The 16,280-nt window shown below is 31.9% G+C and overlaps 1 protein-coding gene across 1 annotated transcript in view; it reads right to left on the bottom strand.

The window, feature by feature from the left end:
* Positions 1 to 2,883: 2,883 nt before the first annotated feature.
* Snx21 (Sorting nexin 21) overlaps positions 2,884 to 16,280 on the bottom strand; it is a 38,614-nt gene continuing 25,217 nt past the window's right edge. Inside the window, exon 3 of the mRNA XM_090408244.1 lies at positions 2,884 to 7,329. Within this exon, the coding sequence (XP_090264370.1) occupies positions 6,643 to 7,329 (687 nt within the window). The 3' untranslated portion in view covers positions 2,884 to 6,642. The remainder of the gene's footprint in view (positions 7,330 to 16,280) is intronic.

Here is a 16,280-nt window from a genome sequence, read left to right as displayed (position 1 = left end):
TTGATGCATATTATTGTATGTTGAGTATTGTTACAGCTTCCAATGTTTTCACATAAATAAATGAAGTTCAAGTGCTCAGTGGTGTGTTTGCGATTTCTGAAATGACTCGCATGAAAACAAACCTTGTACATTTTATTTTATAAACATTGTCAGTAACTTTGGGATGTCAAAACAGCATTTACAGATGGGGAATTACTCAGTGATTTTCATTAAGCGTAGACGAATGCCATTTAAACAGTATGAACGGATTATGCATCAAGAATTTGTTCTTGAAAGTCAAACCACTAACTTATGACTAGAGGTGTAGTTTGGTGATCAAGATACTGTATGGTCATCTACTTGTTATATCAGTACAATGCTTGTTCAAATTGTGTTCAGTGGGCAAGGACTTCAAGTACAGCAGTACTCTCCTTAAATAAATCCAACCTAATAATATCATTTAACCAGTACTTTCCCTTCCCATAATGCACAACATTATACACATCCGAAACAATGTGTGCTTTGTATTACGGGATATGAATGCAACTGATGTATAGTCCTTAGCCTCTAAATACAAGTAGCCCATTTGTGAAGATACTTCACTCACAAACTTTGTTTGCTTATATTTGGATAAAGGATTAAACCAAGAATATAATTTCTTTGTATTAATTTATATAACAAAGTGAAGAAGCTTTCTGCTAAGTAAAACTGAATGTGACTCTTTTCAATCTGCAACACTTAAAAGATTTAATAAATGTATTTATTATTATTATACAAACATCTCCTGGAATCCAGACTCATCAAGGGAGGCTACAGTACGATGCATTCTAACAGAGATAATGTTTATCATACCTCATCTTAAATTGGTTCAATGTTTCTGCACTCACCATCTCATTTGACAATAAATTCCACTCACTAACCACTCTCCATGCAAAAAAGTCATGCCGCACTCTCTTATTCAGCTTTATACAACTTCTAAGAATGACCTCTTGTCTCTATCCCCTTCCCTCCTTCAACCATTTGAAAAATATCCTCGACTATTTGATAAGCACCCCTTAACAATTTATATGTCTCAATCCTATTGCCCCTCTTCCACCTATTGACTAGCATCTGTAATCTGTATTCTCTCAGCCTGTCTTCATAGTCAATATTCCTATTGACTACAACTATGATATATAAATTATTTTTCTATCCAAGATGTGATATGAACACATGCACACAGGGAAGAAAATGCAACTTTTCTCAGTTCACGAAATTCCCCCCCCCCTTTTTTTTTGTGCTAAGAAATGTGGAGTTCCACATTCATATCTTGCACAAGGCCTCAAAAATATGGAGCCAGTACTTGGTAATGAATGCTTACCTGTTGCCTTACAAGTATACACAAGCTTTCATAAATATAACTAAATATCAGCTGCTCTGAACTGATATAATGAATTTACTACCTAATGACTTCTTAACGCTAAAAATTAAATACAACAAAACTGATTTCAAAGGAAATTTTATTGTCTTTTATCTTACATTCAAATCTAAATTAATTACTATATATTACAGAGATCATAAAGTGAATTTATAACTGCACATAAGATCTGTCTATGAAATTAATATCCTACTAAACTTAATTATTCTCTCATGTAGACCTCAGATGGGAAATAATATATGCTGACAGATATTCTTTTGCACTTAACATAAAAATATAAGGGAAGACTATAACAGTAACCTTTAGAATATACTTCTGAAATGTTAAGTATGCATTTCATGTGGTTGGAATGAATTCTCTTGTAAGGTTCCAGTGATACAGACAATTTACTATATTTATTTTAAAAATTAAATTATTAGCAGTTGAATTACATGGGACTACTAGTAGAAAAAAAAAGTTATGCTAGTATTTGGTCTCCTAAGGACAACATCTTTATAACAAAACCATATTTATTGTTTTTTGAACTGCAATGGCAGTTCTGTATTTAAAAAATATATATAATGAGATCACTTAAAGGCTGGAGCTGGTTAATGGGGATTTCACAAAAAAGGAATATGGATTGCTAATTGCCTTATGTCCAATTCTCACCAGCCTGTGATGTAAACAATGTTAGGTATCCGCTAGAGTGCTTGAAGAAATAAGAATGGACTGGCAGTTTTAAGATTATTATGATATTGCCAACATAATGAAATATCATGGCCTGCTGGAACTCCGGCTTGTTATATGAAGGTTCCTGTTATTTTTGCCAAGGAACTAGGGCAACGGTGAAAATTCAGCTATTGAAACAACTTCAAAAGAACTAAAGCCAGTGTGGTTAACAGAATTAAGGAATTACAAAAATACCATGCTGACAATGGTTTCTGAGACTAAGAAGAGAAAAACAGGTAAAGAATAAGTAATTTATTCAAGCACTATGAATCTGCCAAAGGACACATATTATGCTTAAGTAATCTGGAGAATAATCAAAGTATTCAAAAACTACTGAGAAGCTTCTTGAATGAAAACACATTTTAAGTAGAGTGACATGCAGATTGCGAAACTTGACAGTCAGATATGTGTGCTGATTGTTAACAAAAATTGAAGCAGAAAAACATGGGTCAAGTTAAAGGAATTGATTTTTTCTTACAGATCTAACTAGTAGGAACAGGAAATCATTGTTTAGAAATACTTTAAAGAGAAACTAACAACAATGGTGAGTGCTTGCTATATTTATGCCCAGGTCACAAACAAATCATTATTAAAATATATGCAAATCTGAGCAGGTGGGGGGGAGGGGTAAGTAAACATACAAAATAAAGAAAGTTATTAATTACATTTTCCACTATATCTTTGAAAATAATTATTTCTCAGGTGCAAATTATCAATTCAACTATACAAAATATTTCTGTAGAAAAACGTGATGAACACATTTAACTTGGAAACAAATCCTAAGATGTGTTTCCAACACACTACAAATTGGAGTAACTAAGATAAATATGAATTCTAGAATTCTCAGACACATTTTTCAATGTACCATAAGAGCAATGCAACTTCAATAATATTATCTACAGCCACCACAAATCGGTTAATCCTATACTTTCTTTAAAAAAAAAAATTTTTTTTAAATTAAAAAAAAACATCCCTTGACTAGCCAAATGATTGCATGTGATGAACTCTCATCTCATAAATCAGAATTCTTGCTGCATCATCCCACATAAAAAAAATAAATAAAAAAACATGGTCCCAAACAGTGTAATCACAGTGCCTATTATGCATATCTGATGACAATATTTATTAATCACTTATTCCTTCCCAAATTGAAGGCACATTTTTTTTTCATGGTGTGCACCTGTGCATTCAAATATATAAACCAGTCATTTGATGAGAAAATAGGATCATATAAGTTAGTTCAAAACATTGCTCCCATTATCTTTAGTGAGAGCCAATATTTTGCTTCTTTTGTATGGTATAAACCAAGCATGGAAAAAAACATTTCATAAACAATAAATAAGTTAACATAATAACAGGCTGATTTCAAGGTTAGGAAAAGCACTTTTTAACTTGAACAAATATCTATCAAGTAAATGTTGATGTATATAAAAATATTTAAAACTGAAGTCACAGCCACTCCCCCATCTCTTTGTTTTTTGGATTTGAATGCTTATTATACTCCTACAATTACTATTACATTTTGATAAAGTTTTAGAATTCACAGAATTCTTTTCTCAATTTATTATACAAGTGTACTTAAATGAATTCCATTCATGTATATGCATATAAACATGGATGGAATCACACTATAACACACTAATAGATATAAATATACTACATCTAAAATAATTTTTAAAAAGTATTAACACTTTGATCTTGTTTTCTACATTACATGATACTGTTTTCAAAACCTTCATTAAACTGTTGAATTTTTATATATTTTGTTGTAATATCTGAAAACTTAATCTGGGAGCTAAATTGAGAATTGTAAACATCTCAGAATTGTTAACAGCATTCCAACTGATTATTATGCATAGTTTCTTTTATACAGTCTGTAACTAATCTCCATAAAATAACATCTTTCATTATTCTACTTTACAAAGATTATTTTTTTTTCCAGAAATCTTATTTATAAATGACAATTGCATATTTACAATACTACACAATTTACAAATGCTAAATATTAAATATTTCTATTTCTCAGCTGAATATATATATATATATTTGCATCCAAAAGTTTGGTAGCAATAGTCTTTAAGAAATGCTCAAAGATACATATTAAATTACCATAAGTTATCTATACGGCAAGAATTGCACATGACCTTATAACTTAGCAGTCAACTTCAAAGACAGCACCATTTAACACTTTTTTTTTGTTTTGTTACAAAAAAAAGAGATCTTTTATTTAACCTTTGAAAATATGTATTCTGACTAATCTTGAGAAGAATTAGAAGGGCAAATTATTTACAGGGAGACAAAATGATGCATACTGGATATCTTATACTAGATTATAATTTGATTCAATGACTATATATAGACAGCTCACAACAAAGTGGACTATAAAGAAACATACTATATTGAATGAATGATGATATTTTTTTCAAGTATAACTGCTCAATAAAGGATAGCAATAGTGAATAACAGTAAGATAAAAATCAGAAAGTGCTGACCAAACCAAAACTAACTTTCCCCCCCCTTCAAGCTGAAAACTAATTTATAAGTTTTAAAAGGAAATCAAAGAATTCAGTCCCAAGCTCAACATGTAGAGAATATGATTAAAATAATTGCTTAATGCAAGCATAAGAGCACTGTATTAATAAATACTCATCTAAGTGAGTTTATAGGGTTCTAAAGAGCAAACAGGGGATAGACAGTGATTCTGTAAAAATATAGGCAATATTTTTATAGGCTATATCTATAATCTAAGAAAGGAGCTTAACAATACAAATCACAAAAGTAAGAAAACAGTAGGCTGACAAAATAGTTTTAAAATTAAAATAAAACTTATTTTCTTAGAGTATAGAAATCTTGGCACCTTTATAGTGAATAAATACTAAAGAGTAAATACTAAAATATATTGTGATAAATTTTTTATATTTTTTATTTTGTAACTTTATAATGGGAGATTCCAAAAAGTGTGATCTGAAATATCCTTGAAGTTTAACTGACCACTTGTGCCAGTCTAATTATTCTAATTATGCTTAGGCTAGCATGACTAGAACAATACAGAAAAAGGTGATAAACAATAAAACTGATACAAAATTTTTAATTCTACTCAGATCACTTTATTATGCTTAATGTTTATTAAAGCATATTCAGGTAGTATATAGATCCCTTTATAAGAAATAATAAAGTATTAAAAATTAATACAAAACGAATTTCTAAAGACTTGAATTTGCCATTATATGATTTGCATGCAGACACAAGACAACCTTCAATTATGAAAGATTGTAATTCCTTTTACAACTGAGGATAAATGTATAAATAAGTTGCAAAAGTCCTTAAATTTACATACATCAAGCATGTAACAGGACACTAGTCCTTAGTTAATTCTTCAATACTTTTACAAACACAAATCATTTGAAAAGTGCAATATTTATAAAGAATAATAGAGTGATAAAACCTAGAGAAAACATTTTGAACACTTTACTAATTCAAATACATGAAGAGGCAATATAAAAGAAATGCTTTAGCTTAAAATAATCTTATAATTGATTTGTTTTTTGGCAACTTATTTTTTTAATAAATCAAAACACATAAAATAACAGTTAAATGCCATGGATTAAGAGATTAGTATTCAATATCACAGATAACACAACATATGCCCATTGGGGGAAAATGTTAAATTAAAAAATATTAATCTACATATTTATTTTAATAAAAAATACTGAACTCATTTTAAAAATAAATCCTTATTTATTTGTAAGGAAAAAAAAACTCATGCCACACAAACTCAGAATCAGAAAAAATAAATAAATTCATTGTACCAGAGGTGAATTAACTCATGCATAAAATTTGAAATATTTTGACATATTATCATATTATGCTCACATTATTCAAATTTAAAGCAAATATTAAATACTATATTAACATGCATTTTTGCACTTATTATTCTCATCACACAGCTGCACAGAGGTTTCGATCCATCCAACAAGTGAGAAGAATTGAATGTTTCTTCTTTCTTCTTCAAATCTCTATCTTTCTGTGCATATAAAGTTAAGATCAAATATAATATGGCAGTTAAGTGATAATATTAACATTTTCCCTCATTGGTACTTTTTCAATCTAACACAAAATCAAAATAAATTTTGGAATCAAACTCTTCATTTACAGATCTACACGTTCTTTTTAATACAATCAGAATAAAAAATAATTCTGTATTATCAATAAAAAAATATTACTGCTTTATATCTAAAAACAAATCTTTAAGTAGCTAAAATTTTTTTTTTTTTTTTTTTTTGTAATCTTGAAAATTACACATTGTATATATTCATATGTTTTTGTTTACAAAGAAATTCCAAAGTGTTTGATCACAAACATAAGTACCAATATTTTATAAACTAACTATAGATTTTCCATTTACACATAAATGAAAAATTTGTTTTTAGAAGATAAAACAGTTGACAGAAAAAGAAAAAAAAAAAAAACATTATTATATGCTAAAACAGGCACATGTTACTAATGGTTATAATATTCTTTCCTCCCCCACCTTACTTTTAAATCCTCTGGGCAAATGGACACTCTTTATGCAACACTAATTCCAAAAGTGTTGGCTGCTTTTCTGTATTAATACCATTCTGTTTCATTTCCTGTAGCTGTTTTTCAAGTCCTCTTTTATCTTTACCAACTGCCCACCATAGTCTAACTGATAATACAAGAAGTGGTACAGTGAGATCACTTTTTTCATGAAGAGAAACAAACTGCAATGCTACTTCTGCATATTTTTGAGCTTCAGTCACATTATCAACTGCATTGAGACATGCTACAAGTACACATAAAGTATAATAAGTTGAAAAATGCCCATCATCCAGGAGTTTCTCCTGAACAAAGTAAGCATTTTCTAAAATTACAGATGAATCTTCAAATTGACCGACTTTCATCATTTTATGTGCCTCACGGATTTCTCTGCTATAAAGAAATTCTGCTAATTCAGCTGACTGTCGTAGTTCCTTGAGAGAAAAGGCATATGCCAACAAATGCTGAAAGGCTACACTTCGTTCGGTGATTACTTCTGTAGTAAAATTTCCTAAAAGAGCTTTCTTTGGAAATGGGAAGTCATTTAATAGAGATGAATATCTTCGTTTTAAAGCTTGAAACAAACTGAGAAAATCTGTATATCTTCTTTCAAGTATTCCAGGTTTTTTCTCAATGCCAGGAACTCTTTTAATTAAGACAGTATAACTCTGCAATTAAAAAAAAAAGGGGGGGGGATGACAAATTATTAACAATTCAGCAAACAAATACAACTTTTTTCCATATGCAATTAATTTTATTTTACACATCATTTTAAGTTTATATATATTTAGGACGATTTAAAAGTATAAATAAATAAATATATATATATATACACAAGACAAAAAGACAAAATTTGACCTATATCTTGAAAGTCTAAAACATTAATGAAAGTGAAGTTCAGCATACACCCAAATGGTGTAACCTGAATCCACTTGGTCTGCAGCAACAAAACAGCCTTTACCTAATCCTGATATATTCTCCAAATGATAGGTGTTAAATCATTAGACTAGAGCATGAGTGGAAAACCTTTTTAAATGTGCATGCCAAAATCGTCAAATCTTTGATGCAAAATTTTCTCACGTGCCAACCAAAATTTTGGGGAACATTATTATTTGGTGTCTTAAGTACTGTGAGAACCTTTTCAAATAATCAAACATCACACTAGAGCAAGTCGTGTAAGATTGAATGAATGTAAAAATTAGTGGCAGAATTTTTACTTAAAAGTCCTACCCTGTTGATATTTTTATCTGCCTTTTAAGTGTAATTCTAGCTGCCATATACAGCCACACAATTTACAGACTCAATTTTTAAGATCAGCAAAGGAGTAAATAATAATTCTGAATTTTTTGTTTTTTTATAAAGATCAATTAGACAAGTTTTTCCAATATGTTACAGTGCACAATCTCATAATTGTTCTACTTGACTAAAGCACAATAAAAGAAAAGAAAATTAAAGATATTTTTTATTAATTCTTAATCGCTTATGAGTAATACATAAAAATTAAATAAAATAAAATGTTATTTTACCTACATAATATATTAACCAGAAGTTAATCTTTACCATTTTTAGCAGAAAACATCAAATCAAAACTAGAGAAAGAAAATAGTGGAAGTTTATTTATTTAGCATCAATAAGACTTCTGCTGCATCACTGATGACAGATAATTTATATCAGGTCTATATTTTGTAACCTTTAGAGATATGCATGCACTACTAGTTTCATCTGTAAGGCTTCTCCTATTATGAGACTTAACGAAGTTCATCACTGAGAACAATGATTCACAAGAATATGTAGTTTTGCATAACAATTTTCAAAAATTACTATGCAAAATGGATAGTCATGCTGTTGCAAGGGTTTTTAAACATACAAAAGTTTCTGGAATAGTATTCCAAGTCCTTATTACCTTGTTTTCTGCACCTCTCTCTCTTACACTCGTCTCTAATTGCTCCTTTTCAATATTTTCCAAGTCAACTCTGAGGTCAACAAATTTCTGCCTCCAAATTGAGCTACTTTGAAAATCAATCAACTGCATTTCAAAATCATCCATATTTATCCACAAAAACATCTGCAAGTTTAATTCATCATCCAGTTTTATAGTGTCTGGAAGCTTAATGGATTTTGCACTCTCTTCTAATTCTCTGAACTTAACAAATCTTAGAATTGCTCATGAGTTGACAAAATGAAATTTAAAAATAGCTTTTGAAGACATTGGCAGTCTGTGTTGTCATCGTTTTGGAGATCACTGATGTATTTCTTTAGATTTGGAAAATATCTAAATTCTCACTGTCTACATCCCTCTTAAAAACTCCTAGTTTCATTTCAAATACCTTTATGTCATCAAACATTACATCAAGAGTCTTACCAGAGCCCTGTAGTTTAAGGTTCAAATCATTTAAATGTTTGCAAAAATCTGCAAAAACATCAGTTTACAACCCCACACGATGTCATACGTTTCTTTATAATACATTTGTTGATTAGTCAAAAAGATTTATCTCGTCCAGGCATTCAACAAATCATTTCAGAACAATACCTCGACTAAGCTAACGAACATTATTGTGCATTATTAGTCCTTTGTACACTGAATCCACCTCATTCAATAGATGCTGAAATTGTATTTTATTCAAAGTATGTGCAAAAATGTAATTAACAACCTTGTTTACTATTTGCATCACTTCTTTAAGTTCCTTTAGGCCAGCTTTTGTACATGACGTCTCCTCCTGTATGATGCAATGAAAACCTATTAGTGGATGACCAACATGTTTTGCAAACAGATTTACAAAACCTGCTTCCTTACCAATCATGCTGGGTGCACCATCTGTTGTGACAGATACCACTTTTGAAATATCAGTTTGCTGAATAGATAATTCGTTCATAACTGCTTTATATATTTCAACCCCAGTGGTATGCTCAGGTAGTGTTACAAGGTTAAAACATCTCTTCGCATACTTCGTTAACCTTTCAAAATCGAGCAAAGATTGCTAGTCTAGCTGATGATGCAATGTCTGTGCTCTCATCAATACAAATAGTAAAGAACTTACATGAAGCCAAATCTTTTGTTAATTGTTCTGCTGTATTCCTTTCCAACTTAAGTATCCTATCCTTAACTGTTTTTCTACTCACAGACAAATCTTTAATGTGCTAAATAATTTGTATCTTTTCTTAAAGATTGTCAAAAATGAAAGGAGCACATTCTAGCCATGCTTCTTTAATATACTCCCCATCACTGAGTGGTTTTCCATGTTAGGCAATAACTTTTAAAACCTCAAAACCAGCAAGAACTAAGTTGTAACTAGGTCTACCTGAAATAAATTTTATCAAAGTATCGGACTGCTTTTTGTCTTGCTCAGTTCATGAGAAATTAATTTTCTTTGTTCTTGCTCACTTTTATTGCTTAACTTTTTATGAACAGTTTCAAAATGTCTCTTTACAGAAGTCCTACAAACAACTGATTCGGAACATGAAATGCATAATGCTTTATTATCTTTCTTAATCATACCTTAATCAAAATCATACAATTTTTCAATCCAGTATTCTTTAAATTCTCTACTCTCCTCTTCATTTGAATGTCTATGTTTCTTTGCTAGTGGTTGTGCTTTATTGTAAAGGTGGTTGAACAATCTGTAAAGGGTAGGAAGCAAATAAAAATATATGATAATGATATATTTATATATATATAGCATAAATATAAATAGAAAAACAGAGAAAGAAAGAAAGAAAGAAAGGAAAATCAAGAAGGGAATAAAGCAAAAGGAAAAAAAGTAAATTACAACTGAATGACAAAAATTGTACAACTACAAGGTACATACAAAAAAGAATTGCTTTCTTTATACAGCTTCAAACTTTAATGAAAATTTGATCATGGAAGTGTAAAAATGTGAACAGAGACATGTGAATACTGACAAAAATTATAATTCGGATTCAGAAAATCTCGACATAATCACTCTCTGAATACACCTACCAAGTTTAAGCAAACCAAAAATTAGTACAATTATAAGCCTGCCTACACCTACACACATGCAAATGAAGGAGAAGGGTATACATGCCATCTAATCATGTGCAGATAACACTTCATAATCCTTAACATCGATAATATATTTCACATAGCTTTAACAATAATTTATGTTTACAGCAATGTAAAGAAAATTTGCATTTATATCTAATAAATTAAACATTAATTATCAATAAATATTTAATCCATATTTTAATGACTTATCATCATCATCAAATTCCTGCCATGTACCCTCAAGGGGTGTACAGGATATGACAGTACTACATGAAAAAATTACATCATTACGAACTTCCTATCCAATTTTCCTCCAAATCAGTCTGTTACTTGTCAAGACTCCAACATTATCAGATTTTATATTTCTATCGTCTAAGGGACTTTGTACCGTATCAATCCACCTATATCTTGGTCTTCCTCTGGGTCGTTTTCCTGCCAACCTGGCAGAGAACACTTGTTTTGCTAATCTTTCTTCTCCCATTCTATTTAAGTGACCATAGCACCTGAGATTAGCTCTGCTAATGCATTCCTGGATGCTGACAATGTCAAGTTCTTTGCTAATATCCTCATTTTTAATATGATATTGCCATTGATGCCATCTGTTCACACCTCTAATCTTTCTCAGGACTCTCATATCTGCGGTCTCTAGTCTTTGGTCAAGTGTTTTACTTCTGACCCAGCTCTCAGATCCATAAGTTAAAACTGGTTTGAACACTGTCTTGTATACAGCTAATTTAGTGTTCCGACTAATTTCTCTCTTATTCCATATTAATTTATTCAATTGACTTCCCCCAACATACCAGCTTTGCTGATTCTGTTGTCTATTTCTATATTTAATTTACCATCTTCACTAAAAATCGTGCCTAAGCAGCTGAAATGTTTTACCTGTTCCACAGGTTCTCCATTCACAATACAGTTGACATTTTCAATGATTCTGCCTATTTTCATTGTCTTTGTCTTTTTATTGCTGACCTTCATACCATATCTATTACAACAGCTATTCAATTTAGTCAGAGAATCTTGCAGACTTGTAGCGGATTTATTTAAAAGTATAACATCATCCGCATAAAGCAAAGAGCTGACATTAACATTTCCAATTTTGATATCAGGTTTAATACCACTTTCCTTCATAATGTGATCCATATAGATAATGAATAACAGAGGGTATAATGTACATACTTGTCTCACACCAGATTTAATATTAAACCATCTTCCTGTACTTCCTTCAATTCTAACTGCTGACTTACAACTCAAATAAAGACTAAGTATCGCTTGATATAATGCCCCATTGACACCATATAACTGCAGCGTATTGAATAGCTTCTCTCTTGGCACCTTGTCATATGTCTTTTACAGATCGACAAAACTTAAATACAGATCTTTGTTATATTCCCATGCTTTCTCGACTATTTGTCGTAAAGTGAAGATCTGATCCTGACAGCCTCTATTTGGCCTGAATCCAGCTTGTTCTTCACCAAGCTTTTCTTCCACAATTCTTCTGAACCGTTTCTCAAGTATACTTGCATAGATCTTGCCAGGAACACTCAGTAGGGAAATACCTCTGTAATTCTCACATTCAATTTTATTTCCCTTTTTATATATGGGTACTATGAGAGCTCTACTCCAATCATCGGGAATTCGTCCCTCTGTCCAGGCTTTCTGAACTATGCAGTGCAGCCACTGTAAGACTTTTATACCACCATACTTCAGCATTTCTGGTCGAATATCATCTACTCCTGCTGCCTTTCCACATTTCAAGCCTTTGATGGCTTTTTCTACTTCAAGTATGGATATGTATTCCTGACTGCATGCCTGGTCAGTGTTTTTTTATCACTATGCTGTCATCACTTCTTGTTTCATTTAGCAGTTTTTCAAAGTAATTACTCCATACTTCAAGGATATCTTTTTCTCCTGTTTTCATGTCACCTTTATCATCTCTAACTCCTTTAACAGCACTCTTTCCTCCATTCCTAAGCTTCTTCAACCACCTCCAGAATATTTTGCCACCTTCTTTATATTTATTTTCTATATTCTTGCCAAAGTCCTCCCATGACTTTTGTTTAGCTAGTTTTACACACTGTTTAGCTTTCTTACATTTGTCTCTATATTCTGCAAGAGTAAATGCTGACTTATTTGCCAGGAACTTTTGATATGCTTTCTTCTTTTCCTTCACTGCCTCTTTAACTTCCTGTGTCCACCAGGGAGTTCTGATTTTTTTATCCTTGCACACAACCTCACCACATGCCTCTCTGGCAGAATCAATCAATGTTTTCTTCAGAGTTTGCCACTGAATCTCCAAGGTTTGATTCCTGTTCTCAAACTCTTTCATTTTCTTTTCAATAATCTTTCTGTATATTAGTCTACAGTTCACATCTGAGAGCTGCTTTTATTCGCTTTGAAACTTTCTTACATGTTATTCTTTTCAATACGAAATTCAATTTTATCCTGCTCAAGACTAAATAGTGATCACTTCCAATTTCAAATCCTCTGTACACTCTGGTGTCTTGCACCAGGGAGAAAACATCATTATCAACAATAACATAGTCAATGAGACTTTTCTTAATCCTTGCCTCTTCTCTCCATGTGAATTTGTGCACATTTTTATGTTGGAACATATTGTTAGTAATAACCAGTCCATGTCCTGAGCAGAAATCCAAGAGATATTTGCCATTATTATTAGCTTTGCTCTTTTCTCCAAATTTTCCCAAAATATTTTTGTATGTCTCACAATCATTTCCTACTCTGCTATTTAGTTCCCCAACAAGGACCAACTTTTCCTTTTTCATTGTGTCAGTTGCTTTTTCTAAAGCCTCAAAAAAATTCCTCCACTTCTACCTTAGTAGAACCTTCTGTGGGACCATAGGCACAAATAAGTCTCACTGTCCAGTTCCCCATTCTCACATTTGCCCACATTACTCTACTTGAGACTGACTGCCATTCAAGAAGATTAACCTCGTATTTTGTGTTGAATACTATGGCTACTCCTTTTCTTTGATTTTCATTGCCTGAATATAACATTTTGTATTTACTGCTCAGAAAGATCTCACCAGTTTTGGTCTTTTTTGTTTCAGTCACCCCTATTATGTCGATCTGGTACTTATCTAATTCTTCAGCTAGCTCCATTTCTTTGCCATTCAGGCTTCTTACGTTGATAGTACCGATCTTCAACTCTGGTTATGTTGAGTTGGGGTTTGTTTTCAGATTTGTTCCAGTAGCTGACTTTTTGCTGTTCACCCTGGTTTAATGACTTATGATTTAATTAAATCCAAATCCAGATATATATACACTTTAGAAAACTGATAAATTCTTTACAAAACACGAAAAAATATATAAAATGATGGTAAAGGAGCCACGCCACACCTGGCGAATGACGTACAAGAACGGAGAAAACTTGTAAATCAGTAAATTATGGAGAAAGATGACTTGGAAATAGGATGTTTGTTTAATTTTCTTATTACTTATTATTACTAAAACATTTGGTAGTGTTTGCTTCTTTATTGTATTTTTATTTGGTATCTCTCTACTTAGTAAAATTCTATTCTGTTAAATTAAAATGCACAACTCAGCAAAGATGTTGGATATGTATTTATTTAATTTTTTTTAAGGCCTGGGTTGTGTGTCAGAAAAAAATCATTGGCGTGTCATGTTTGGTATGTGTGTGGCAAGGGTTCTCCACCTCTGGACTAGAGCAACCTACCTAGGAGTGAACAAATGTAAGAAGTTTGATGTGTAGTATCTAGAAGAAAGCCCAAACCTCTGTTGTAGATGAGTTTCATCACCTGGTAATAATACTACTACCAGTGTTCTACCTACCAGTCGAGTTTAAAGTAGCCATAAAGCTGTTTAGACTGGAGAGCAAAGTCAGTCAGGCATCATGAGAGACCAAATATGTCTTATTTTCAAGGGGTACAGCTTTAAAACAGTTACAGTGATGACTGGCCACTACACAGTAAAACAGGTATGAAACTTCCAGGTTTTAACCTGTTTGGAGCAAGCAGTGGAATGGAGGACTTTTCTGATGCCAATATTATTATTATTATTTGGCAACCTCCATGGAGTCAACAGACTCATCGTGGGAGGCCCACTCAACCAACAACATCATTTGGAGAATAATTGGGTTAAATTCTCCATGTGTATGAAAGAATTCTTTACTGTATATCCTATGACTCTCCCACATATGATTTATCTTAAACAAGAAAAATGATACAAAAAGAACCTGTATAGGAGCTTTTCAGGTACAGTCTCGATGCAAATATGATATGTTTTTTTCTACCAGAAACTCTGATTTTTCACCACACAAAAGTCAAACTGAGCAGAGAACAAAGCAATTAATATGACACACTGGGCCTCACAGCCTTAGTTCCTATGGCCACATATCCAAACTGTTGTGATCAGTACTGATCATTTCTGATTGCAGCAGTCTGGAGTGTATATAACATTAATCCTCTAAAGCAGTTCACCTCCAAATCTAGTTCTGATTTCTTTTCCAAGAAAAAAACACTGATACTCATCCTAATGTCTGGCATTATTAGAATGCCAAACAACATTAGGGTAACCATTATGATTTCTGTCTTATTTCCTTGGATGGATTACTGTCTTCTTATCCAAAACATATCAATGATACAAACTACGATAAATATGGAAACATTCATTCCACATTAATTCTTCTCCTTATCTCAGCCTTTGGAGAAGAATTCAGAACATCTTAAATGGTTTCACTGATATCTCCATCTTCCTTTTCTGCTTATACTGAAGACTGAAATAATTTGTTTACAACTATCAAATATATCAAAATCCAAAACGGATTTTGAAATAGCCAAAAGGGAAACTTGCACAGAGTCAAAATTGCCATCATTCTTTTTAAGTCCCATGCCAGATCAACTAGGATTAACATGACTACTTTTCTGATTCTGCTTCTACCTTCTTTTGCACTCAAATGCATATTGCATCCTTACCCACAGAAATAACAAATCTCCTGCATTCTTACAAATTCTTTGCACTAATGAGCATGATAAATGTCTTACCATTCAAATTTGTAAAATTCAATGGTTCCTTTGATTTTTCACAGCAAGAGATCAGAATAATCTTTTCCAAACTAGATACCAAGTCTTCTAAAGCCCTAGTGGCATATTTTCTAACTGTTTTGAAGGTTTGTGCTATCAATCACAATTCCTGTTTTGAGTTGCCTTTTCATACTCTTGGATTTGCTGATATTTATTCTTCAGCTGGAAATTAGCCAATATTCTTCTAAAGCCCTAGTGGCATATTTTCTAACTGTTTTGAAGGTTTGTGCTATCAATCACAATTCCTGTTTTGAGTTGCCTTTTCATACTCTTGGATTTGCTGATATTTATTCTTCAGCTGGAAATTAGCCAATATTCAACATATTTTTAAAAAAGGGCGAAAATATTTACATCTAATTTCCTTCCTCTTGTGCTCCCTTCAGTTCTCTCTAAAATAACGAAGGAAACCATTAACAGTTAATACTAGTAACCTCTGAGTTAATAAATGACTAGCAGTATGGATTCTGCTACTGTTGATCAAAAGGGACAATTTGCTTTTATCCTCATCTGTGGACAAATATGATGGAGAAATTAGAAAAAGTTCCACATCTCA

Source organism: Typopeltis vanoorti, chromosome 18 (genome assembly GCF_054136105.1).
Source record: "Typopeltis vanoorti isolate ZY-2024b chromosome 18, IOZ_Tvanoo_1.0, whole genome shotgun sequence".
NCBI lineage: Eukaryota > Metazoa > Arthropoda > Arachnida > Uropygi > Thelyphonidae > Typopeltis > Typopeltis vanoorti.
The sequence above is the reverse complement of the archived record's forward strand: the minus strand, read 5'-3'. Positions and strand labels throughout refer to the sequence as shown.